Source organism: Paroedura picta, chromosome 1 (genome assembly GCF_049243985.1).
Source record: "Paroedura picta isolate Pp20150507F chromosome 1, Ppicta_v3.0, whole genome shotgun sequence".
NCBI lineage: Eukaryota > Metazoa > Chordata > Lepidosauria > Squamata > Gekkonidae > Paroedura > Paroedura picta.
The window spans coordinates 201,871,277-201,898,811 of record NC_135369.1 but is presented as its reverse complement, the minus strand read 5'-3'; the positions used below and the strand labels follow the sequence as shown (position 1 = coordinate 201,898,811).

At 41.4% G+C, this 27,535-nt stretch overlaps 1 protein-coding gene across 3 annotated transcripts in view; it reads right to left on the bottom strand.

Moving 5' to 3' along the window:
• The window catches only part of ADARB1 (adenosine deaminase RNA specific B1), a 78,539-nt gene that overhangs the window by 36,431 nt on the left and 14,573 nt on the right, over positions 1-27,535 (bottom strand). For 2 of the 3 annotated variants that reach the window (XM_077316804.1, XM_077316813.1), the window contains exons 2-3: positions 14,667-14,732; positions 5,514-6,442 (exon numbers count right to left, since the gene is read on the bottom strand). In XM_077316804.1, coding sequence (XP_077172919.1) covers positions 5,514-6,442; positions 14,667-14,694 — 957 coding nt within the window. In that variant the 5' untranslated portion in view covers positions 14,695-14,732. Of the gene's footprint in view, positions 1-5,513; positions 6,443-6,920; positions 7,729-14,666; positions 14,733-27,535 lie in introns of those variants that run through there. The other variant, XM_077316821.1, reaches the window with a different exon arrangement.

Here is a 27,535-nt window from a genome sequence, read left to right as displayed (position 1 = left end):
GTGACTTGGACAGAGGAGTCAACAGTATTGTTATCAAATCTGCAGACAGCATCAAACTTGGAGGAACTGTGAAAACTTCAGCAGATGGAATAAGAGGTTTTAATTGCCTTAGTAAGTCAGAAAACCAAGCCAGTAACCATATAATGTAACTGAGCGCAGACAAAAACCACACGTAGAAAAAGACAAGCACAAAAATAGAAACTTTATGTTTGTCCAGTTGGTTTATACATTATAATTTTGAAAGCAAAGTGAATCACACAGTCTTATGTACTGCTACAGCATCAAAAGCCAAAAGAATCTCAGCTGCAACTGGAGTGACAATAATGGCAGCCAACTGTGAAAAGAGCATTTATTTCAGCCGCTCCTGTGTGAACTAACCTCTTATGTCTGGTACCATCAACTGTAAAAACATTAATCTACAGCTGTTGCTAGTCAGTGTTACACATCTGACCAGCAACCAAATTTAGCAGAACAGCAAAGCTGAAAGGAAGTCATGTCAGTTCTGAAAATGGAGTCACAGATAATATGGCTAAGTTTAAGGTGGCAGTCTTAAACACAGTTGGGTACGCTTAAATCCACTAACTTTGAAAGGATGAGGCACACCTGTTCCTACTTCAAGATGGCCAATTAATAACAATTATTATCAGGGGAATTTGTTCAGAACAAAAAGATCCACACCAAGTCTAAATCATGAGCAAGAGAGATGTAGTTATTCTTCATAAAAACACAGGAGAGTCTTTAGAGCAGGGGTAGTCAACCTGTGGTCCTCCAGATGTCCATGGACTACAATTCCCATCAGCCCCTGCCAGCGAATGGGAATTGTAGTCCATGGACATCTGGAGGATCACAGATTGACTATCCCTGCTTTAGAGGGATAATTGATAGACAGTATGGATTTTGATGGACAGTACTATTACTCTAAAGTAAAACCGTAACCAAGTTTAAGAGAGGTTGGAATGATAAAAATCGGGAAGAACTGAAAATATAACTTAAGGGACTACTTGAAGAAAGAGAACCCGTTCACTGAAAGTGAAGAACAAAAGGGAAGGTGGGACAAAACAAAGCTCTATCTATCAGAAAAGTTGTCCCACAAAAATGAAGCACAAAGAGAAGTTGAGGAAATGTATTTAGACCTGAACACTGCAAGCAGATACAATTCTACATAACCACTGGGGAACAACTATCAGTGAGCCACAAACTCTCCCTCTACCCCTTCCTTCCTTCAGGACTATTAACTCAATGCTATGTCAGCAGCAAGCTTGGTCATGATTAATGCTGTTCAAGCTTAAACCCCAAAACCTGGAATCATGTTGTATTGCACCTATGTCATTCTGCATACTTTGTTTTTTCCATTGTGGATCCTGCTGAATTCAGATCTATTTGAACTCGGGTCTTCCTCGATCCCCCCCCCCCCCCAATTGAAACAGAAAGCGTTCTGCACTTGATTGGGAAAGCTCAGAGCGGGGAGAGGAGCCAAGCACAGCAGGAGTCTCTTTCTTTCTTTTCTTGAATGTGTGTGTGTGGGGGGGAGACAGCAGAGTAGGGGGAATAAATCCAAGAGGCAAATCTCTTCTGAGAGAGAAGCTAGGGCTTCTGGAGCGCAGTCACTTCAAGACAAGCCTTGCAACCGGAAACCACGAAATCTTTGAGCTGACGCCCTGGCCAATGAGGTAAGACTGCTTTGCTCCGAGGTACGGAGCAGTGAGTTAATTCACAAAAAGGAGACATCTACACATTTACTCATGGTGGTTTTTGAAATATCGAGGCTTATATCTACTCCAGGATATCATGGGGGAAAGGTAGCATCACCATGAATCAATCATGTATGTTGCAGAGGGAAAATCTAAAGTGCCCCAAATCAAAATGGAAATCAAATTCAGTTAAGACTGCAGGGATTTAGTCGATCTGGCAGTGGGTAAAAAGCCCCATTCAGACTACACCCAGGTCTCATGAGGATGGCAATTGGTTATGGGGACGTTTCTGACAAGAAAAAGGGTTTCAGAATATTCACCAGCTGCAGCTCATGATTTTGCATAAGCATAAAATATATGGCAGACGTCTAAATATCAAGGTACTTTAAGTAATAAAATCCCAATGTTCTAATAACTATCGGCTTTCTCCATCCTTTTCCTGCCCTGATGTAAGTTGTGCTGAATTTCTTCACTAAGCTAGTTCTTACTTAAAGCCAAAATAATTATTTGCAAAATACATATCCTAGAACAACTTCTGTGATACACAATGTAGTTTTGAGGCTAAGCTTGCATTTCCAATGTCTTCAGACACTGTTTGGAAAAAGCAATGGAACAAGTGTAATAACGATCTTATTATTATGATCTTTTAAAAAAAAATTAAAGGGAATTTTAGGGAAACTCTCATATCAATATAAATAGGTTGCTGACTACACTTGCTCAATCTCTAGCACTGCAAGGTTGATGTAAGAACTGCTTGGGAGTTCTTTAGATCTAGGCACTCCTTATTCAGGAGAGTTATACTCTATGACCGTTCAAAATCTCTTCCCATATGTTAACGCTGCATAAAAATACCTTCCTAATAAACACATTGCAATGCAGTTAAAATTTTTAATTTGCAGGAGGCTGAAGTCTTATGAAAAGTGATACAAAAAGCACTCACTTTAGGAATTAGGCTGTTGTCTGACTTCCAAACAATCTATGATAAATCTGGAATATTCTTAATTAACATTCTTGAAAGGATAAAAACAAACTGGTGCTAGTTTTAAAAGCTTACCATATATTTTATGTTACCATATATTTGAGAAAGATATTATTATAGCAAGATGATCCATAACTCAGGAAGCTCCAAAAAAATAAGGTGATAAGATTCATTAAGGTAATAAGGTTCATAAAGTCTTTTCCTGATCATTTTGAAGATATTATCGTTAGCACTTTATGAAGAGTGTGCTCAGTTTAAAAAGTGCAATTTGATCTTTACAATGGCAGCTATATATGGCTTATAGTACAGACACAGGGATGTCTTACAATGGTGACCTAAAATATTATGACCCACCAAGTCTCTATGCCACAAGTTCGTCTGCTGAATAAGGATTTTAAATTTTCTTGCATTGGATTTAATTTCACCCAGTCTATACGACATTTGTTTTAACAACACGGGTGCATTGCGTCATCCGAGAAGTCTGTGAGCAATGCCGCAGTGATGAGGCTATACATTACCAGCCTCAATCCTTTGAAACTTGTGTCAAAGATCTAGTAACAGAGCACAAGCAATGCAACGGTGGCTGGGAAGAACACAGAAATAAATTGCTGCCAGGACTCCTGGCTTTGGGTGCGTGCATCAGACAGTTTCAGATTAATTTTGGATTTATGTTTGGAGAGTGTATGCTTTTCATTATCCTGGATTTTTGGGACTCTCCTTACTATTTCAGGAGAGAAAGTGAGTCTCACCCAGCAGCTGTTTAGTCAGTCTCCTTTCCTTTAAATGTTTAAGGGATATTGTGGAAAGGAAGGCAATTGCAAAACACCTCCGCTCATCCCTTGACTTGAAAACCACTTGAAGGGTCACTGTAAGTTAGCTGAGACTTGAAAGCACATTAGTAATAACAACAATAAGAACACCAACAATAATAATGTATTGTTATTAGTTTCTATGAGAAGATGTCACCTCTGAAATCGGAGGCCAGTCTACCCCCACAGAAAATAATGGCCCTATGTATCGTACAGAGACCAGGTCTACTACACGCAGGAAACAATGGGTCAATTATTTCCTATGGATGGTACAGATAGCCTAGGCCAGTGGTCCCCAACCTGCGGGCTGCGGCCCAGCGCCGGGCCGCGGCTCCCCCCCCCGCCCCCCCCGCAGTAAAAAACTTCCCAGGCCGCAAGCTTGCGGCCCGGGAAGCTTCTTACTGCGGGGAGGGCGGGAAGAGGGAATCAGGGCCGATCCACGGGCGCGGCCCGCAGGCGCGGCCGGGCGCGGCTCGTGGGCGTGGCCCGCGCGGTCCGATGCCCTACCGGTCCCCAGCCTAATAAAGGTTGGGGACCACTGGCCTAGGCAGCCAGGTTTATCAGTCGGCCTCTCCAGTTCCATTAAATATTAACTGAGCCAATGTTTTCTATGGGCCTCTGATTTTAGATAGAAGATCTGCCTTTATAAACTAATGGCCTTTAAAATTTAAAGGAAGGAAGAGACAAGCAGTGGACCAACTTCCTTTCTCACCATTTGACTCCTAGCACTCAAATCTCAAAACATTGCCAGAATTCCAGGAGATACATTTTTGTTAGCCCTGGAGTTTGGGAGTGGTTCAAGTCATTTTAGATATCCCCAAGCTGACTCCTGATTTCTGGTTTATTTCTGGCTCAGGTATATTTGAGCACACATCCTTATCCTTGGCCCCCTGACAGGGTGATCAAGTAGAGTGAGTGCTAATTTCTCCCATATAATTCCAGGTAGCCCTGCATTTCTGTAAAAACAGCCCAAGTACTGCCCCTTCAGAAGACTACAGAATGGGATCAAAACCCCGGACCACCAGCAAAAGGTTTGCATTGTCTGGAAACTGTGAAAGAAAGAAAAAGCTGAACTGTGTTATGGTTGGATGGTGAGTTTCAACCCTACCAGAAACCATATGGTGGTGGAAGGGGAGAGCCTTTATTCATCCCGCACCACTGTAGTGTACCTGCGTGCAACCTTTCAACTTCTTCCACAGAAACAAATGGCAACCATTCTCCTGTATGAAAAAAAAATCTGAGATGTGTGAATAGAGACATGACCATGCACAGGTATGTGCTGGGTCATTTACTGTCCAAAAATATGTACAGTATCATACCAGTGTAGCCTCCTCCCTCTAGAGGTAGGGGTAGGAGTTGCAGGTAGAGGGAGTTTTTCCGTCATGTTGTTGGGTTGTTGGTCCACTGTATTTTTATTTTTTGTCCATTTTAATAGGATTTTAATGGGGGTTTTAACTGGACATCTGTAACCTGCCATGAGCCTACTTGGGAGTTGTGGGTAATAATAATAATAATAATAATAATAATAATAATAATAATAATAATAATAATAATAATAATAATAATAATAATTGCAAATAAAGTCATAGTGGCTCCTGCCGGCATTGAGACGCTGTGTTGTTGGCTCAAATTGCCTGTACAACGTCACTGGTAATACACCCCCTATACTGAACAGCTGTTTGCCAACAGTGTCTAAGTTAATTTGATTAGACCGTGCATTAGTCTCAGCATAGCCATTCTTATTTCTTTAGGAACTGGAATATATTCTTCCCTTTCAATTCTTTCCTCAGCAGCAAAGACAAGGTGTTAAGTAAGAGGATTGCTACATTTGATATCCCACTGGACCAGCTGGGCAGATCTGCCCCACAATGAATGTTAGAAACTCCATTGCAACAAAAGCAATACCCATGTTTTGTTGCACAGTACCTTAGTGTATGATTTCTGTAGTTCCATAGTGCTTAAAAACAAACAAACAAGCAAGTCATCTTTTACAGGTAAAGGAAAAGCTAAAGACAAATGCTAACTCTTTCTTACCTGTGGCAGGTGTAACTGAAGGCCCTCGCTGGGAATGGGCTGGTGAGATGGGGTCTGATCCAGCTGCATGTTAAATAAAGACGCAAGAGCAGACTGAGCTGCCCGAGCCTTTGCAAGTTTTTTGTTCCTTCCAGACCCTTCAAACATTTGACCATCCACCGACACGGCCATCACAAAGTTCTTTGCGTGGCTTTCTCCGCTTTCTGAAAGAAACTCGTATTTCAACCCTGGCCGAAGTTCATTCAGTATCATGACTGGGTTTTTCCCACTGGTTGGCGGATATGGCGACGGAGTAGGAAGAGACGACTGGATAATACTGGTAGTCACAGCAGATGACAGGTTGAAGTCTGTGCTAGAGCTGAAGGACCCATCGCCATTGGAATCCAGGCAAAAGGAAGGATCTGACTGAACTGGATTTTCAAACCCGTTAAAAAGTGCATCTGGGAAGTCGGCCTGGTCAGAGGTAAAGTCCGTATTTAACGAAAGAGTTCTCCCCATTGCTAGATGCGCTTCCGAGGCGTTGGGAAACTGAACAAAGGACCTCAAAGCTCTTTCTGCTGCATGAAGCTTTGCTTTCTTTTTGGTAGGGCCAGAACCTTCAAAAACTTGCCCGTTTACTTCTACTGCCATCACAAATATAGGGGCATGAACCGGTCCCGTCTGGGAGAGAAGCTTGTATTGTAAGCCAGGCTTGATTTCATTCAGCTGCATCAGGGCGTTTTTAGGCAAGACGGGCCCTGGCGTTTTCTTCCTCTTCTTTGGGCGGAACTTGGAGTGGCCATTGTTTCCCTCTTCCAATAGTCTCTTTCTGCTGCCTGTGCCACCACCATTGGAGAGCTGATTTCCCTCCCCGGTACCTTGCATACTCCCATCTTTAGAGGAAATGTTGTCCATGTTGCGGTTCTCTTTAACATCAGTGCTGCCTGAACCTGTGGTGCCCAGAAAGAGTAACTTACAATGCCTTCGTTGCAGGACCTTGTAAATGTAAAATTTACAGATTCCTTTATCTATCTTTGCAACTGGTTAAGTGATGTGTGCTCAAATGTTAGTCTCTTTGTTAGACAGATTGGAACATTAATGCTATCAATACATTAAGGCATTTGATATTCCTTATGCACTGTGCAGAAAACATGTCAATGTTCTCTCGGAATACTTAATATGCTAGGTCACTCCTGCCATCCCCAGTACTAAATTGAAAAAGCACATTCACTGTGCTGGGATTTCCATCTTTACTTGGTACCTGATAAAACCTTAAGACATAGGGTAGCTTTGTAAGATTGCTCATGTACTTCAAACTAGACACATGCGCACCTGAACCATGAGATAAAACACAGTTCGTTTGCAGGGAGTGAACCACAGCTATTCAAATGCAGGTAACACAGAAAAAGATGTTAAGCATCTTCTCACCTGCAAATACTCATGTTAGCAACTTCTAGGAACTGCTTCACACTTTATGAGGCTTCCAGGTTCCTGCAGTATTCCCCACAGAAAATTCATAAAAGCAAAGGGATTAAAGAAATGCCTAAACATGAAAAGGATGCTACTAACATAACCCGGCTGCCATATAATGTGAGAAGCTGTTCTAAGTAAATGACATTTATGCTAGTTTCTCAATAAATGTAATCAAGAATCTAGACTCAGTCATCACATACTGATTTTGAACTGCTCAATTATCCAGATCCTTAGGAACTCAACTGGTTTTTATACAATTTAGAAGCTACCTTAGCTGTTTGTAAGTTTAAAGTCCATTCTAGAAGGGTCAAACAGGCTAGGAGATTTTCCCTACCAATAGCAGAGACCTCCTTCTTTGCCGGAAAGTTATGTGGACTAAAAACTTCCCCCTAAACCACTGCAAGAGAGAGTTGCACATGTATCCTAGTGTATCTGGTGAAAACCTTGACTTCAGTGCATAGGTACTAGATTTCAGCTTCCAGGGACATGAGATTTCTTGCCTGAAAGGAGAAAGAAGTATCCTATCACCTGCTTTTTCTCAATCTAGCAGAGGTTAGGCCCCTCCAAAACAATTGAAGGAGGGGGAGAGAGAAAAGTGGCTCAGAAACAGAAAGGTGCCTTGCTCAGCCAATTCCCCCCTTCTTCAGAGATGGTGAGATGATCAGTGGTCTAAGGTAGCGATCCCCAACCTGTGGGCCTCGGACCACATGTGGTCCTTTGACTAATTGGAGGTGAGCCCCGAAGAACGGCTTCTCGCCCCCCGGCCCTTTACTTCCCCCCCCCCAGCCCTTTACAACACACTTCATTGTTGTGGCGTGTCTGTATCTTATTTTGAAGGGATGTTTAAACATTACCATAGCAATCAGAGAGCGCTAGGGCAGTGGTTGAGAGTAAACTACCTCCCCACCGGGCCTCAGTAAAAGGCTGTGAGTGGTCCCCGGTGATAAAAAGGTTGGGGACCACTGGTCTAAGGCACCCTAAAACGTCTCAGTCAGGGAGAAGGCAGTGGACCGGGAGGAAACTTTGAATGAATACAATTGTAGACACTACCAAAAAAGGGAATTACGATTGCAAATAAAAACCAGATATGCATAACAAATATTTTAACTGAAGCACATTAAAACTGTAGCCACAACATAATAAAAGAGGATTATACCAACAAAAGGCAGCATGTTATGAATACAAATGGCAATTGTGAAGAAATGCATTTTGGGGGGTAGATGGCAGTAAACCTTTACCAGGAAATTTAAAAAGTTTTTTCCTCTCTGGGCAGAAAATTGGCTGGGGGGGGGGGATCAGTTCCATTTGCTTTCCAGATCTTCCTCAGTCCACCTTCATACAAATGCTAATAGAGGTGGTATTGGGTGGCTCAAGCTCTCCCCCTTCTCCAAGCAGGAAACAGAGGTTTGGAGGACTTTGCACTAGGTAGCCTCAAGGTATAATCTCCAGGAAGGTGCTTTAAACAAGTTGACCTGTGCAGTGGGTGGAAGAAGGTGACAAAAACTCCTGGCAGCAAGGAAGGAAGTCTCTTTTGTGCCATGTCAATCATAGCAGTCAGATCTCTTAGGTCTGGCAGGGTTGCCATTTACCATGTGCTCACCTGGAGAGCTGAAGGTAATGGAACGTCTACAGAGATCTGTAACTTCTTAAGCTAAGGGAGTCTTTCCTATATTTTAACATCTATTAGGGCATGTATAGCAAGAGGGACAGAGGATTTGCATTTTACCCAATTCTTTTGGAACCTTTGCTCAATCTGGTGCGGTGCTAAAAGTATGCTTATGAACTTAAAAAAAATAATTTCTAACTCTGGATGCTGGTAATGGTTCTCGAACCACATAGCTCTCCACCATTTTGGACACACTACTTTAAAGAAGAACTCCAAGAAAGGGACAAGTTGGCAAGCAGTTATCACTCCGGGGGCATACCCAGCAGTAAACAGTCCCCACTGTGGTCAGATGTTGGACTGCAGGAGCAAGGCCTCAGTATTGAGGAGGCAAGTTGGGAGTTCTGAGCCTCCCAGCATGCAATTCCATACCCAATCAGGTGATGGTAGCAATGTTACCCTAAAAAAGAGAGAAACAAGCCTCTCCAGGAGAAACCCTTAGAGTGAGCAGGATGGAATAGGGCAGGCTGGCCAGAGCAGGCCTGTTTTACCACAACAAAAAAACAAAACAACAACAACAAAAACTAATAATATAATCACTATAGAACAGTACTTTCTCAGAAGCCTGCTCCTTCCTTTAATAAGACAAGGGAAGTGACTGATTTTAGAATAAAAAAATATAACTACCAGAAATAACTTTCATGGAGATGACAATGGTCACTGGAAGCCACATGGGATTGACAGTTAGTAGCTCTAGCATAACACAGCTTTATATCTACTTGAAACTACCCTTTCAATGAAAATGAAAGACCCACGAGTAGCAGAATCCTTTTAACCCAGACAAAGAAATATATAAAAACACACTGCTGTTGTATCCCACAGCAACATCAAAGTATTCCTCTGTGAAATTTTATTAGAATGAGGGTGCCAGATCTTATGACATGTATTAAACTGGTCCAAATTAAATTTGCAGGATAGAAGGGAAATAAGACTAAACTAAATCACAGTTTGCTACAATTTGAATTTGAATTTGCGTATTTTTTGTTTTTAGCAAACTATATGTAATACAGTGTATTTTACTATTAATCCCTGTTTTAACCTTTTTTTAAATACATATGCTGGGGATTTCTTTTAGAGATGAAGAAAAAAAAGTGATACTCCTAAAGCAATGTAATGACAAAGTATTTTTTGCTGAATATATCCAAACCAGACATCAAACACTATATAATTTTCACAACGTTAAAGAGACACAAGCATTCAACATTGCTCTTCTGCCTAGTATATTTAAATCTGTCAGAAAGCTAAACAATGAGAAGAAATGCACACACCACTTTGCCCAGTTGACAAAGGTGAAGGAATGGTTATTAAATTTTCATTTATAACATCCTCCAGCAAAAGCTCGATAGGTTACTCCTTTCGGTGCTCAAAACATAGAATATTAGAGGAGACTGGGTAGAAAGTTAACATACAGGTTAAAAAGGCATGAACATTTTGTGAAATAGCAGCAAATCAGAAAATGAATTCTTGCGTTTCTTAAGAAAGAATTCCGTAGACCAACTATTAAATTCTTCTTTTACCTAAAACTGAAATCTGTATTGGAAGGCCATGTACAGATGCACATTTTGTTGCTCTCAGAATGGAACACGACAAGTACACATGTAAAATTTCCCCTCCTATTGCAAGCTGTGGCCACACCCAATTTGAAGGTTTTCAACATCTTTCAGTTTAAGAAGAGCCTGATCCCTGCTCTCACAGAAGGGAGGCCAGGCAGAGCAGGAATACCTACTTCTCTCCCACCCTATGACAGCACCCCACATTAAGACCATTTTCCACTGAATTGAGTGTATGCCTCCCCCTTTGTAGCACAAGAGCTGACCTTTATTTTAAAGAAGGGAGACATCCCCCCCCCCCTTAAGTCAAGGCTCTCTTTGGTATGTGCACGTATTTATTCAGATACCGAAACAATTCAGGCTGGAGACACCATAAAAGGAAAAAGAAAATAACTCTGAAAAGGTTACATTTTTCTGCATCCGGTATGTTAACACTCAAAAACTAAATTACCATAAACTGCTCTAGCATCGCTTGGAATTAAATGGAGGCACCAGATAGGGAAAACGAAAATCTCATTCACTGAACGTTACACACATATTTGGATTTCACCTCAAGGAACTGTTAAACAAAACCTGTCATCAGTTAAACCTCACTGAGATTTAGATATAACTACATGCAGCACTGAGCTCAAAGACCTAATAGCCCACCTGCAAAATTGTAAAGTTCCTTTCACTACATAGGAACTAAGCCAGATATTACTGAGGCAGCAGATTAAATGCACAAAAATCTACAGATGCATTTTTCTCTCACCCTTCCTTCTACTTCATCATGGGGTCCATATCTGCATAATTAACACAACTTAGTTGTTGAAAAGAAAAATGACAAACAAGCAGCTATGGAACGTATCTCAGCATTCTATCCTCATGTACTAGCACAATACAATAGTAATTCAATAGTATCACCATACAAGTGCTCTACAGATTTCCCATGGAAGTATATGCCCTGCCATGAATATTCCCTCCCAATAAGCCCTGTGCTTCCATAAAGTATATTAAGAAGAATTATAATGATTTTTACATTTCAGAAACAGGCAATGACAATATTATAAAATTAAAACATTCAAGGTATTGTAACTGGAGTCATTTGCAGGGAACAAGAAATGCTTTCAATGCCTCATGGAAACCCACACATCAGCACCACCAGCCCACATCCCACATCTCCATATAAGTTTTCTTTAAGGAGTTGGTTCTTTTCAAGCCAAATGCAGCCATTTGGATGTGGTGTTTCTTTGCTCTCTAAAACTGTCAAATAGAGACAAAAAGAGGAACAACAGAACTGACCAAGACTAATGCAGCAGGCCAGGAAATTGCACCAACATCATGCATGGGGGGAAATTTCCTGGTGGAAATTGGCCTGGTGGAATGCTCTGCCTACCAAGATCAGAACCCTACAGAACTGTTCCATAGGGCTTGCAAGACAGAGTTGTTCCGCCAGGCCTATGGTTGAAGCCTGAAAATCACATCTAAATTTTGCTGATCTCCCTGTCTGAACTCACTTGCTTATCAACCTGTCTGAACCCACTTGCTTATCAACAATCACATTTTATGATTCTGCTGCTCCCATCCCATGAAGTGAGCAGATTGGCAATATTTAGCTTAAATAATGACTACTGTATTTTAAATTTTATATGACCTACATTATATTTTATGGGATTTTAACTTTTATCAGCTGCCCTGAGTCTCCAGGGAAGGGCGGCATATAAATACAAAAATAAATTTAAAAAATAAATAACACATTTCAACAGACTCATATTCTTATAGACAGAACACACCTTCTATTTCACCTTCAGAACAAAACAAAGGCAGGGAGCAGTTCTATGAATGAGGTGAAAATCTTTTTAAATTGATCAAGATGCAAAGACACATGATGTGTTCTGGAACAGATTGGAGGAGGGATGGAAGGCAAAAATTCAGGCAAAAAAAGAAGGCAAAAAAATGTACTTGCTCTGGTTCGGCCTCACTTGGAGTACTGTGTTCAGTTTTGGGCACCCCAGTTGAAGAGGGATGTACAGAAACTGGAGCATGTCCAGAGGAAGGCAACAAAGATGGTGAGGGGTTTGGAGACCAAGATGTATGAAGAAAGGTTGGGGGAGCTTGGTCTGTTTAGCCTGGAGAGGAGACAACTGAGAGGGGCTCTGATAAACATTTTCAAGTATTTAAAAGGCTGTCATATAGTGGATAGAGCAGAATTGTTCTCTCTTGCCCCAGAGGGACGGACCAGAACGAATGGGATGAAATTAATTCAAAAGAAATTCCGTCTAAACATCCAGAAGAAGTTCCTGACAGAGCGGTTTCTCAGTGGAACAGGCTTCCTCAGGAGGTGGTGGGTTCTCCTTCTTTGGAAATTTTTAAACAGAGGCTGGATAGCCATCTGACAGAGAGGCTGATTCTGTGAAGGCTAAAGGGGGTGGCAGGTTACAGTGGACGAGCAATAGGGATGTGAGTGTCCTGCATAGTGCAGGGGGTTGGACTACATGACCTATGAAGTCCCCTCCAACTCTATTATTCTATGATTCTAGGGAAATATATGCAGTTCCCTCCAGAGATGTTTGGGAAATTTGGGGGGGAATACTGAAAAAGCCTTCTCTAAAATATCAGAATGAGCAAAATGCTTTTAAAGATTTTATTCACTAAAAACAAATAGCTGTTTTATATTTTTTAATACTTATGTTTATCATTTTAAATTCCATCATCATTTAGTACAATTTTAAATACTAACTATGGTATAAATGATGTGTTTCATATAGGCTTGAAAGAAAAGTACTGCATGTGTTCCCATTTCCCCCAGCCTTTCCATTTCTCTCCAGATAAAAATTTCCCTCTCCATGCCTTGATAAATTCCACTTTTTTTACATTCAGTGTCTCTAAAAACATTCAGGCATGTCAGTGGAATGATTACATCTATGAAAAGTGAATGCAGTCTTTTTAGGCCACCTCTTTTGCCTGACACCCTCCCCAACCAACCAAAACCCAAAGTACCTGGAACACTGCAGTGAGGAGGGAAATATCAAGTAGGTACTACTCTTGCACAAACAAGACTTTCTTACAACTCTGTAAGAAGCCCTGCTGATGGAAGGTTAAGGCAACAAATTTCAATCAGTTTTCCCCTCTTCCCTGCAAAGGCAGAGACTATTGTTGAATGACAACTGATATACAATATCCCTACTTTTGGCCTTACGAAAACCATATCATAAATTCATGGTACCATGAGGCTCTGCGCTGTGTTGTTTATGCATCCTGTTTGCTGGGACTGAGTGGCCAAAGCATTTGTGCTGCCCACATTCAGCTTGCTATTCAAATATGAAGCACATCAAGAACTGTTGCCTCATCTCCTGATGTGGTAGTAGATATTCAGCGGTTTCAGCAAGTGGGCCAACTTAATATTTTCTCAACCCAGTCAGAAACTCAAAATCAACACTTTTAACCACTTTCAGTTGTGAAGCTTTTAAGCTGAGCAGCATACTGGCAATGACAGTGTCCCAGGAAAACTAATAGAACAACTGGAGATTTGTAGTCCCTCTTCTGTGCCATTAAAAATACTCTCACAAATCCTGACTTTTGTCCAGTTTTTGTTTCAGGGCTCCACTGTGGTTATTTCCTGAAATATTAGCCTCTGAACTGAACAGTGCAGTGTTTCTAACCATCAATGTGAATTCAGGTCCATGGTCTTGATATAAGACCACTGATGTGACATCATGGCAAACTGACAGGCATCACTTCACCACTTCTGCTGCCCCATAAAACAGAAAAATAAAGAATATAGTTATACGTGAACATATGCCCTGACCTGGATAGCCCAGGCAAGCCCAATCCTGTCAGATTTTGGAAACTAAGCAGTATTTGGATGGAAGATCTCCAAGGATTCGGATGGTAGTTCCTCCAAGGAACACTAGGGGTCATGAAAGTCCCTTGCGTGGCTGACAAACAATCCTTGCATCTCCTGGCCATAGGACACATGTCATATGCAATACAATAAATAAAATTATGGAATATGCTCAGGCAACTACTGCTGGCGATGAACCAGATTTGCAGTTGCAGAACAATGGGTTGGCTTCAACGACCCTCAGAATGAATGGGTAAACTGACCTTGCAAGGAATGGATGAAGAAAGTGGCAGCACTGGGACATCAGAGTTTGTAAAATGCAAGAGTATGATTGGGTATAATTCAGAGAAATCCAAGTAATATGAAGTCCTGAAATCAACAGGACCTTAGCATGTATAGAAGCATTTAACTCCCGTTACTCTCATTGATACTTAAGAAAGCTTTGTTCCCCCTTCTATACTTTTTATAACAAATTGACACATTCCAAGATACCTGATTCCATCACTGCATATATATATGAAGAAGGAAAACCATCATTTTAACTCAGGTTTGAAAAGCAAAATAAATAAATAAAAATTCACAAGTGGGAAAGGAATAAACCACCAAGGCAGTAATAAGCTGCAGAAACCACAATGTTTTAGCACCATGTAATGTGCACATCTTACTCATGTTTTCTTCATCGTCTATGTCCATTGTGGAATAGTTCAGGCTTCTTGACTGGTATGAATGTTCTGAAAGACAAAAACACAGCAGTCGTAATCCTACATATATTAAATGCCTGTGAACACTTTCAAATGCAACAGATTTAACTCAAATTAGTTTCTTTCAAGAAACAACCATTCTCCAAGTCACCCGCACATTCCTCCTGGGCTGAAACTTCTGCTACACAGAGAACTGAGCCAAACTCTGTGAGTCAGGCTTCACAGGTAAGTAGAGATATGAGCCAAGATTCCCTTGATGCAGCATTCTCCACCAGGTTCCATGCCTCTGTTGTCGAATGAAGGTCAGTGCTGCTCCATCACCACCCCTTGGCCTCTGAATTCCTGCGTCTGCTAGACTGAAAGGGAGCCTTCTCAGATAATAATTGGTGTGCTACATAACACACATATACACAGACTCTATATATTTAATATAATTACCTTCATCTGAGAAGGCTCCCTTTCAACACCGAATAAGACACACACACGCACAAATCCGGGGTTATCCTTAGCACAACTTGAAAGCTGCCTAACTTTACCCGTAGTACACTTGTAGTGCTACGTCACTAACAAAGCTTCCCTTACAAGGTGCGACAAATTTGCACACACCATTAATTGTGAAAATTGAACACAAATCCTGTTTTACCATATTTATACATTTTTCCTGCACTGCATCCCCCCCAAAAAAAACCTGGGGTTTAAAGCAGTTCTGGAGCACTAATTACTCCTAGGGAGCTATGGAACAGAACCAGAATAGTAGCCCTATAATCAGAAAATAGGTGTCTATAACTCAGAGGTAGAGCATCTTTTTGATTCAAGTGCCAAACGCATTGTACCTGTGAAGACTGTTGGGGGGGGGGAGATTTGGCTGGAAACAGTGTAATCCAAGCCCCAACAGTGCTGCTAGCACCATAGGGTTTGCTTTGGCGCATTCCAATGCAAACCATGCCCATCATCTTCTCCCATGGCACCATCCCCAGCCATGTGGCCAGCACCTCTGTTACTGAGGCACTGAATATGCCTGGCATATAGAGCAAAACAATATGGCATATTCGGGGGCTGCCTACACCTGATTTAGATATTTGGCCAAAGTATTTATATTAACAGTCATTAACATTCTTCTCTATCTCAGGACTGTATTATTTTCTATTCTGCTGGTGGAGTTTTGTGTAAATTGACAGGTGTGACTATTCACTGTCAAAAGTTGGGGCAACAGAACATATTGTCTCTCCTGACTTATAATCTGTTTTGATTAGGTTTGGGTAATTGCTGCTCATGTACAATGCACTTAGATTTGTATGTGTGGGTTAGATGGTTGCTTATTGATTAAGAGAGTAACTGCTGTTTACATATGAAGTCATCATCTCTCACATTCCCGCGTAAGTGTTTCATGCTTCTTTATTCATAGCTATGAATGAGTCACAGCATGCTCAGGGAACCCTAAATGGATTTTTAAAACACCGTTTTAGAACATAAATAACAGTGTATTGATTTGGCTTGAGAATGACATGCAAGACACATAAACCAATCATATGTAAACAGTACATCTGGAAGATTTATGGCGATTTATTGGCCTACAAAAAGTCCATCTATCTTTAGAGTAGAAGGAATTTTCACTTTTTTGTATATGGTTCCTCCATGGACACTCATAAATCTATATGGCATAGTTTAAAAATAAACACTGAGCTACTGGCTAAAACTGTGAGCATTATTAGCAAGCATAATGAGCTGCATACACTTTGCTATTTTGAACGCCTCGCTTGGTCAAGGCTGAAAATACAGAAGCTTTCTCTGCACAACCACCCTGCGACTAAGCAGTCTAATTGTCAGAAGGCAAGGACAAGAACTCACTTTGCAGTTCTCAGATCTCGGCACAGAAGAAATGCTGTGTATTGTCTCAGTGCAGAACACGAAAAGAAATTTAACACTCACATGAAAACAAGTTTTACAACCGAAAGCCGAAACTATATGAAAACCTGAAAACTGAGCATTTCAACTTAAATTAATTTTAATGCCTAATGCCAAGAGTCTTTTTTTCACAAAGTAGTGCTGGAAAACACTACAATGTTTAATCTCATTAGGGCAATCAATACATTTTGTAGCCGTCTGCCCTTTAGCCAGTCATTCAACTGACTAATAAATGAAATTTAGTATTACAACAACTTTAAGGTTTTTTTTTAATTTGGAAGAACTACATTTTTAACCGCTCTGCGGGAGTGGTATAAATAAAGCAGTAAGAGGGGATTGAGGTGGGCCAGGATGGAGAAGGTTGCCCATTGGTCCCTTGCCCCGGACTGACAAGCAGAGGGCCCAAGTGGCAGCCGCGAAGCTGCCGATTGGCCCCGGACTGGGCCCATGCCCTGGCTGCCAACATGGCAGGTCGTCGGCCGGCCGAGCCTGCCCTGCATATCTCTGCCATACAGCGGGCTTGCTTTCTAGTCACTTACAATTCAAGAGACAGAGAACTGCTATTTATTGCCCCTTGTGAAAATTTTCTCTTCTGAAACTGATAAACCTACCATCTACTTATACAGAACCAATATCAAGTACACTCCTTCAAGTTCAACAATATCGACAAGGATATTACCAAGCTATATAAACAATCAAGGGAGACAGCATTAGCTGCCATCTGCTGGGGGGAAAGTTTGATTAAACTAGGATGTAGGACCCTCTACCAAAATGCTACAACAGCTGTGGTAATAGCCCATTTTGGGATGCCTGACAAATGAGGAAGTTGCGGCCCAGATCTTGCCTTTCAAATGTCGACTACCAATGGAAGATAAAATTGCTGTGGTAGAAGAAGTGTTGTTAGAAGTTGGTTCTTATATGCCACTTTTCTCTACCTGAAGGAGTCTCAAACGGCTTGAATTCGCCTTCCCTTTCCTCTCCCCACAACAGACATCCTGTGAAGGAGGTGAAGCTGACAGAGCCCTGATAGTACTGTTCAGTCAGAACAGCTTTATCAGGGCTATGGTGAGCCCAAGGTTGCATCTGGTTGAGCGCAGAATCAAACCCAGCCCACCAGATTAGACGTCCGCACTCCTAACTACTACACCAAGCTGGTAGCAGCAAGGTTCCCATACTGAACCTGCTTGGGTTCAGCAAGGTTCTGATTTACAAAGAAAAGGATGATAAGAGGGAAGACCGAAAGAAAACTATGGAATGTGTGGGTAGTAAGGACATACATCTTGACAGTTTTGTTGTTTGAGATGGAGCAAGAAAATTTATGTGGCTTTTACGCTGCCCCTCTCTGAAGTGGTCTCAGGGCAGCTTACAACGGATGGGGAAAACCAAGCTGCAAAGAATGGAAGAGAAGAACATGCAGCTCACAGGCAGAACTAGCAAATATCCTGATTGCTGCTATTACTGCTGGTACCTCTAGAACATGCCAACACTAAGGCATCTGTCCTACGGTGACTGTTCTCAGCTCAGTGAGCTGGATTTATCATGCTCCAGTGCTTAAGGCAGGGATTCCCAACCAGGAGTCCCTGGGGGCTCCAGAAGGGGTCCGCAGCCTTTCCCCTCCTACCTTAATGGACCTGGCCACAAGCTTTGGAACTGGCTGCCTCTACTCAGAGAGTTAGGTGGGTAGGCTGTGGTTGTCAAACCACAAAGGGGGGGGGAGTTGGTTGTGTTGTAGTATGGGGGATCTGGGCTGCCTTCTCAGCTCCTGCCATTCTTTCAAGCCAAGGTGGAGTAATAGTAGAATAAGGGGGGGGGCAAAAGGTGCAGGTGGTACTGTTACTTCTTGTGACTTGTGACAGGGAGGTGTGGCCAGCTGACATCATTTCCAGAGATCCTCAGAGCTTGAACATTTATTCCAGAGGATCCTCCACTATCAAATGGTTGAAAAAGGATGGCATATGGTGTAGGAACATGAGCACTGCCTGCTAGTTTTTTGGTTTTTAATTTTATTTCATCAACTGTTTAAACAGTACTGGATTCCAAACAGCTCCATCTCTCCTCTTCTCTGTTGCTTTGCACTCTCTATCAGTTGACTTCAGCTCACTGGGCAGCAGTTCTTGGCTTGCATAGTCCACTTTCTGGATGTGGTTGGGTGCTATATCTCTTCTCAGTCACTTTGCAGTTCATTCAAGGGATTTCCTCTCATCAGTGACCTTCACTTTTCCGCCAACCCTCCCACCCTTTCCTGTCACTCTCATCTCCCACCCAATATTCTCCTTAGCAACCAGAATCTCTCAGCAGTCTGCTTCATCCTTACTTGGCTATTCCCTATGCAAGGCTCACTGCAACATTTTATCAGGGAGAAGAGGGTCAAATATGGGAGTAATCTGTTCCCAGAGGAAAATACTGGTAATATGCCACACATGACAGGCAGTTGGCAATCCAGACTAAAAGGGGGCAGAGGAATAGAAATTGGGCAGGGTTAGATCCATGCACACTGCTTGGCACAACCAAAAATGTAAATGACTAAAAGTTTCCCAACTATGCCTGGTATAAATGCAAATCCTATAATGTACCTGCACACATACACACAAAGCTGATTAGGACTCAGGTAAATAGATAAATCATGATTAGTTCCATCTCAGTGGGTACAATTTATCAGAGGTATGCTGAATTCCTTTGTGGGAAAGGATTTTCTACTTCCCAAAGCAATACAGGCTATATGTGCCTTGGATATATGGTTTCAATCAGTTCAGAAGATTCTGTGCCTTTTGGGATATATGACTTCCACCACTGCATTCCTGTCAATGGGTAGGTTACATATGCAGCCCCTGCAGCTCTGGTTTCTGTCTTGTTATAGAACTGGGGTTCAGATTTTCTTACAGCACAGATTTTCTATTCCTAGACCTGTCATACATTCTTTATTGTTGTGGTGTTCTATGGATAATTTATCTCAGGGGATTTCCTTTGGAATTTCTGAACCTGAGGTCATCCTTACTACGAATGCTTTTCTCTGGGGTTGGGGTGCCCACTGTGAGGGATTGTTGGCCAGGGGTATTTGGTTAGATTGAAGATGAAAATCTGCTGTACATTAACAGTTTAGAATTGTGAGAAGTTTGTTCTGCTCTTAATTTCTCAAATATCCTTTGGGACTGGTCCATTCTTGTCCAGATGGACAATACAGTTACAATGGTTTACTTAAATAAGGAGGAAGGTACACTGAAATGGGGCATGGCCGTGAAGCTCGGTGTTTCCATTCAAGCTGTCCATGTCTCTGGGAGTTTAAATACAGAAGCCGACAGATTGAGCAGGGCTGGTGTAATCTTCCCACAAGTGGTCCTGAAAGGCTGCTTACCTGGAACCATTTTCTATCCTCCGAGTGGGTCTGGATGTGGATCTTTTTGCAACATTAGAAAACAAGAAGGCATTAAAAGATTCTGATCCTGATTCCAAGTTCAAGGTTGGGGTTCCAGTCCAGGGTCGTTAGAAGGTTCAAGGCATGAAAGTAGAGTCAGGCTGTCACAGGCTGATAGTGTTACTCCTGCATCCCATTCTCCCTGGGCAAGCTTTAAATGCTGTTTGCCTGGGGCCAGCTTCAACAATCACACAGAGCCTGCATCTTGCAAAGAACACTGGCTTTGCAGGCAAGCAGATCTTCACCTCTCCTGTAGTGCTTCTCTAAGTTCCTGTCTGCACCTATGAGTTAGGAGAGGGAAGTCAGAGCTGCCAGTGCCTCCAGCTGAACATTCTCCATCTCCAATGCCTTGTTGCTTGTTTCTGGCTGGGCTGGAAGGTGATTAATTTAAAATGCCTGCACCGTGTCTACAGACGTCTCCAAATCTTCCTCTGAGGAACTCTCAGTGCTGACAGGAAGTGCTGTGATATCTTCTGGAGGTAGTTGGAGAGATGCAGGTATTTGTCACAGTTCCTGCATGATGTCCCCAAGACCCTCCAACAATAAGCCCAGGAAACTCTGAATAGAAGTGACTCAGAATTTAATCTTTGGGTTTATGCTCTGAGATTCTCTCTAAAGAGACTGAGCCAAATGAATAATCTGTTCACCAAACATTTAGGGATTCTCCTTGAGCGATACTGGAGATAGCTAGCCTAACCTCTCATCTGGGCTGAGATCCGATGTTTGTCAGATCCATTGTATTCAACTGCAGTTTCTTCTCCTCTCACTGCAAGAATAGGAGAACCCAGCTTTTGCACAATAATTGATGAAGGCAGTTATAACAACACCTAATGATACAAAATTGTGAAGCGGTCAAAAGATGTCGTTCTGAGAGTGTGGCAGGGCATCTGCTCTGCTATCTCTGAAGCCTGACAGGGGTCAATTGCGCAAGCAATTGGCAGAAAAGAGGAGGGGTACGCAAACCCCACCTCTCCTTTCTACCCAGGAAGTTCTTGGGGCTGTCTCCAATCCTTTAGGGAGTATATCTCCCTGGATTATAGGCTGTCAGGGTTCCAGGTCCAGAGGACGACTGCCATTTTCTATCTCAGACTTTCTTTTCTTTCTTTAATCTTAAAGTATCTGCTTCAACCCTACACGACGATTTACTGCAAATGAACGTTGTGAACTGAGGGGAGGACATCGGCTAAGTTCCAAAACATCATTTACTGCAAGTATCTCTCGGTTTTTTTTCTCCGTCTCTCTTCCTGCATCAAAGCCCTTTGTTTCCCCCCTCCTCTTACTCTGCTCTGCCCGAAGCCACCTCGTTATGAGGCAGGCTAATTCTCCTAACTAAGCAGAAGAAGGACTCAAATCAACTCAAATTAATTGGCAAATGCTCTTATTGTAATTGTTTTGGTTTTCAGAGATAAGAGATAAGAGCTGTGAATGGGAAGATCTCACGAGAACTCTGTTCCAGCATGAGAATATCTGCCTTACTGATACGTCACATGCCAGAGGATAAAACAGAGGACCTCTACTAGCCACTTGTAAAATTGTTTGAGGCCGGCTGTTTTTTTTTTAAGTCAAAAACATGTCTATGTTAAAAAGATTGGCTCATCTAATAGAGAAACAAACCCAAGATTTCAAAGTATTTACAAAAAGATTGGTCAAAAATATCTTCAAGGAGATCCAAGATGGCAAGGAAGAAGTCTCCAACAGGAATGATGGATCAATAACAGTTGCTGATGACAGCTTTAAACAAGGTGGAAAACCAACAGTAGAAGAGAAATCTGAAATTCATATCTTCAAGGAGATCCAAGATGCCAAGGAAGAAGTCTTCAACAGGAATGATGTATCAATAACAGTGGCTGATGACAGCTCTAAACAAGGTGGAAAACCAACAGTAGAAGAGAAATCTGAAATTCTGGAGACGGAAAAGGGGATGCCGGAGTTCTGCAGCCCAGATAAGGACACCCTTTTTAAAAAGACATACAGCCATCTCAAAGCAACAGTGTACAAAAATCAATCAAAAGAAATATGGATCTGTAGTGAAAGTAACCGATTTAAAGGAACTCTTTGGGAAAAAAATTGTATTGATACTGGAGTCCAGGAGGTGCAACGGCCTCAAGATTTATCGATGCATATTCTGCGGGAAAGAGTACAACTGCATTTTCTACGCCAAAGGCCAATGGGGCAGAATATAAGTCTACAGGAACGACAAGATGTTGCAAGCCTTGAGATGAGACCCCCTTAAGAAGACCGAAAGCTCATATTGTTTTATGTTTAATGTTATACTGTATTCTATATTTCTATTTTTATGAAAAAGGGGAAGGAGTGTCTCTTTCTCTCTTGTTTCTTTTCCTTTGTAGGCATATAGGTAATATAATCATTAGTGTTGGAAATATAAAATGGGGTTCTCCCCCCCTTATTTTTTCTTTTTTCTATTAGTATATTGTTCTAGGGCCAAAGCCCACACTGACCTGTAGAAAACGTTTAATGTTAAGCTTTCAACTTAAATCTGAAAATATACCTGTCAGGATGGCTCTTAGAATGGGTTAAGTATAAATTGTTTTGTAGATGTATCTGAATTAAGGATAAGGAGAAGCTATAGAAGACTGAAAGCTTATATTGTTCTATGTTTAATGTTAAGCATTTAATCTAAACCTGGAAACTTTACTATTCTCTGTATTAACAACATATACTGTATCCTACATTGCTATTTTTATGAAAAGGGGGAAGCAGTGTTTTTTCTCTCTTGTTTCTTTTCCTTTGTAGGCATATAGGTAATATAATCGTTAGTGTTGGAAATATAAAATGAGGTTTTCCCCCCTTATTTTTTCTTTATTGGTGTATTGTTATAGGGCCAAAGCTCACACTGATCTGTAGAAAATGCAAAGCTCTCAACTTATACCTGTCAGGATGGCTCTTAGAATGGGTCAAGTATAAATTGTTTTGTAGATGTATCTGTATTAAGAATAAGGAGAAGTTATGAAATCCTCTTGTAACTTTTTTCTTTGTACATCTTTAAGGCAAAGCTCTACTTTCCTTTCCCTTCATTAGGGTATTGATACAGGGCCAAAACTCATAATGTTCTACAAGAAATGTTTAATGTTAAGCATCTAACTTAAACCTAGAAATATCTGCCGGGATTGCTCTTAGATTGAATCAAGCAGTTAACGTGAGGTCTACGATCTCTCAAGTAAGTTAATAAATAACAATTTTTATTTTGTATATCTAAATAGGCCTTTTTTTTTTTAATGTAGTGGAAATGTGGATGGCTCTTAGACTCAGTTTTGGGCAAAAGTTTATATCACTGTGTAGTTAATGTGGGGTCGTATATTTTCAAATGATTATTATATTTTATTTACTGTTTTTTGTATTAATAACTCGTATTGCATCCTATATTTCTATCTTTATGAAAATAAAAAAAACTTGTATATAAAAAAGAATTGTGAAGTGGTCACCCCATTCTTTCTTATATCCTGCAGACATCACATAGGACTATGAAGGGCACTGCATAGGTGATTGGGACCATGGCCATTTACGCCGGATCAGATTCACATGGAACCTGGTCATGTGGTAAGCCAGTATCTTCATCCTCATGTTGAGTGGGGGGAGGGGGGAAAGAAGTTTAGTGTTCACTGTCAGAGAGGGTTAGGTTCTAAGGCCTGAATTGTTTTTATGGTTTTACTGTGGGGTTTTTATTGTTGTACCCTGCCGCAAGTCAACATGCTGGGAGCATCGAGTAAGAAATCAAATTAATCATCATCCCCATTGGAGGTAGAAATTGGTAGAGATCTCAGACCTGGGGGTGGATTCCTGAGCTTTTCTTGCAAGATTGGCATTAGCTCAGGAGTGAAGATAGGAGTGCTCTGATGGGAAACTTACACTTTTCCTTTATCTTGCCTTTAGCTTTTTTAGCTGGAGGCTCAAGAAGAGGCACAGTGAGCTTGAGGGGAGGCTCAGCCAAGGTTAGATATGCTGAGACCTGGATCTGGGAGGTGGAACTGAATGTGACAATTACAAAGAAGCAGAATTTCTCCACAGCCAACTTGAACAAGGGCTCTGAGATGTTAAGAGCTTTCTCCAAGAATGCTGCCTTTAGTAGGCCTCACACAGGGGGACACTATGCCTTTCACCAAACAGAAGTCATATTCATTAGTTCATCTTCTCTTCACATCAGGAGCACTTCTTGGAAAGGGCCTACTGAGACAAGGAAGGGAATCAGAAATCTAAATATCCAACAATTCCAGATGAAATCCTCTCAATTATAACTGGTGACTCAAAAAATACCAGTAAAACATATTGGTAACACTTGTGCATGCTGAACTCTCACCTCAACTGAACAAGTCCCCTCACCTCAAAACTCCAAACACAGACATCTAAATGGAATCACTATTTCACTTCACCAGCTAAAAAAAGGAGGAAAAACAACCTCACACAAATAAGCAAGAGGGATTCCATGCTTCAAATTATGACAACTCTCCTCATATATCTTATGGCTATTCAAACATGAGATTCAACATCAAAGTGGTGGAGAGTGAAGCATGAGAAATACAGGATTCCGCAGTTGGTACCATCATTGGTTCTGCAGTTGGTACCATCAATACTGACTATTTGGCAAGGTCCTGAGCCGTATGGGAGGGCAGTGTAAAAATCTAATAAATAAATAAGGTTGTAGGCCTAGCATTTCTGGGAAATTATAGAGGTTTATATACAAATGCTAAAAGTGTCTGAGGTAAGTCCAGGGGAAGGGGCCTATCAGCACCCTTCCTCATCCCGGACAGAGCCCGCCTTCGGGGCCCTTACGGCTTTATTTATTCCGCTCCGCGAGGAGTGGTTAAAGATGGGATGGTCACTGAAGAAAAAAATAGGAATCACAAAAGGAATGAAGCAGGGCTGTCCTTTATCTCCACTTTTATTTAACTTGCTTTTAGAAGTTTTGACTGTGAAAATAAGACTTAATCCAGAAATCTGGGGTCTCAACCTAGACAGTGAAGAGGTCAAGATATGCAGGTTGATGTGGTGATTAGAGTTAAAAAACCTGAATTGTCAATAGCAAGACTGATTAAATGTCTAAATGATTTTGGACATGTATCTGGTTATTAAAATAAATAAAAACAAGACAAAACATGTTTACAAGGAAGCACAGACAAACTGAAGAATGAAATTGCACAAATTACGAACTCCTTAATCTGAATAACATAAAATATCTTAGAATTTATATTGACAAGGCTTTAAAGAATATTTTTCAAAACAGTTATGAAACAACATGACAAATGATATCTAAGAATTTACAAGGATGGTTTAAATTAATTTTTTCTTGGTCTGCTAGAATGGCAACAGTTAAAATGAATGTCTTGCTAAGATTAAATTTTCTTTTCCAAACGTTACCAATAGAATTAAAAGATAAAGTTCTAATGAAAAGGCAGAGTTTTACTAATAAAATTGTACGGAAGAATAAAGAGACCTAGAATTGCAGTCAATGTTTTACAAGGCAACAGAACGAGGAGAACTTGGTCTTCCAAATTTCAAACTATATTACCATGCAGTGGTTTTGTCTTGGATAACATATTGGATTAAAGATCCAATGCAGAGAGGGCAGAAATTGGAAAAAAGTGGACTGAAACATGGTTTGTAATATTAAAAAATTAGATTTGGGTAAATATCATATATGGAAAAACAGCTTGATGAAGATATGGAAGAAAGATACAGATCCTTGTATATTCAAGATATGATTAAAGAGGATGGAAAACTAAACAATTGGCAAAAACTGAAACAGGAAGGGAAAACTATAGACTGGTTTATTTATATGCAACTGACTTCAAGGATAAACGAAGAACTAAAAGAGTTTCAAGGGATTTGAAAAATTAATTTTACAAAATAAGTCATACCTTTTAGGTCAAATATCCTTATCCATTGTTGTTCTATATTTCTGAAACAGCTTAGGGGGTGGGACGTGTCCGGCTGTCCAAGTTGGAATAGGGCCAATCAGGGTGCAGCCAGCTTTGTCCTGATTGGCCCTGCCCCTGCGGCTCCCACTCTCCAGCCCTGGATACTAGCCTCTTTGCTCTCAGACGCCTCAGTGCCTGGAACCAGCAGGAAGTAAGGGGAGAGGATCCTGGGCAAAGGGTCCTGGCAGAGGGCTAGCTAACGAGAGCCTCCCGGCCTGCCGACTGCCTGCTAAGGAGCTACGTCTCAGCCCTGCTAACGAGCTGCCCAGTCTCCGCCCACCCCACTTGATCTGGCTGTGACCTGCGGCCCAAAGCCACCTTAAGCTGCCTGCCCAGGGGCCAGGGGAGGGGACCCTTTCAGGGCCCATTCTTAGGAACGGGCTTTGAAACTAGTATATAAATATTTGCTCAAACTAGAAAATGAACCAGAATGGTATGGTAAAATGGTTGCAAAATTTTGGTGGGACTATTTCAATTGATGATTAGGAATACTCATGGTGTAAGAATGTAAAACTGACAAAATATTAAATGTTGCGTGAAAATTGGTATAAAATGTTCTGTAGATCGGGGATCATCAACCCCCAGTCCGCCGCCCGGTACCAATCTGTGAAGGCCATGGTACCGGGCCGCCAGCAGCCGCGCCTGCCTCCTCCCGCCACAACGAGAAGCTCACCAGGCCCAGCTATCTTCTCGCTGCAAGAGGGAGGGGAAGAGGCAGGCACAGCCGCCAGCATGCCGGCAACGCAAATACGCATGCGCCCCTGGTGGCGGAAACACGCATGTGCGGCAACTGTGCATGCGCGTTTGCACACAGCTGCCATGCGTGCGCAGCGCCCGGACCGTCGGCTCTCCCCTCACCCCAGAGGCGGTCTCTGACCACAGAAAGGTTGGGGACTGCTGCTGTAGATGGTATTTAACACCAAATGTTATATGTAAAATGTCTAGTCAATCAGATAGCAAATATTGGAGATGTCATGATGGCTTACGATCATTTTTTCATGTGTGGCAAAATTGTAAAGTTTTTAAAAAATTGGATAAAAGTTCATGATAAACTGCAGTCTGTTTATAAATGAAAATTTCCTCTTGATCCCAAAAATATGCTGTTAGGCATTTTCCCCGTGGATTTACTAAAACAAGGAAGACAATGTTTTCCCCATGCAAGAGCTGCTAGACTTCAAATTGCATTGTGCTGGAAATCACAACTTTCCCAAATGGGCTCAGTGGTTGAGATGATTAGAGATCTTACCATAATGGCTAAACTAACAAACTTGGTTAACCAAAGGCCACCGGAAGAATTTCAAGAATGCTGAGATGACTATATTAATTCTCTGTAACTTTTTTTCTTTTCTAGGTAAATTTTCTAATACACTTAAAAATAAAGAAAATCTTTAAAAATAAGAGAGAGAGGAGGTCCTACAGCTGATGGACAAAATAAAAAACTGAGAAATACCAAGCCCAAGTGACATACATCCAAGAGTTCTGGAAGAACTCAAATGTGAACTTGTGGATCTCCTGACAGATATATGCAATGTATCATTAAAATCTGTTTCTATTCCCATGGATTGGAAAGTAGGTAATGGAAC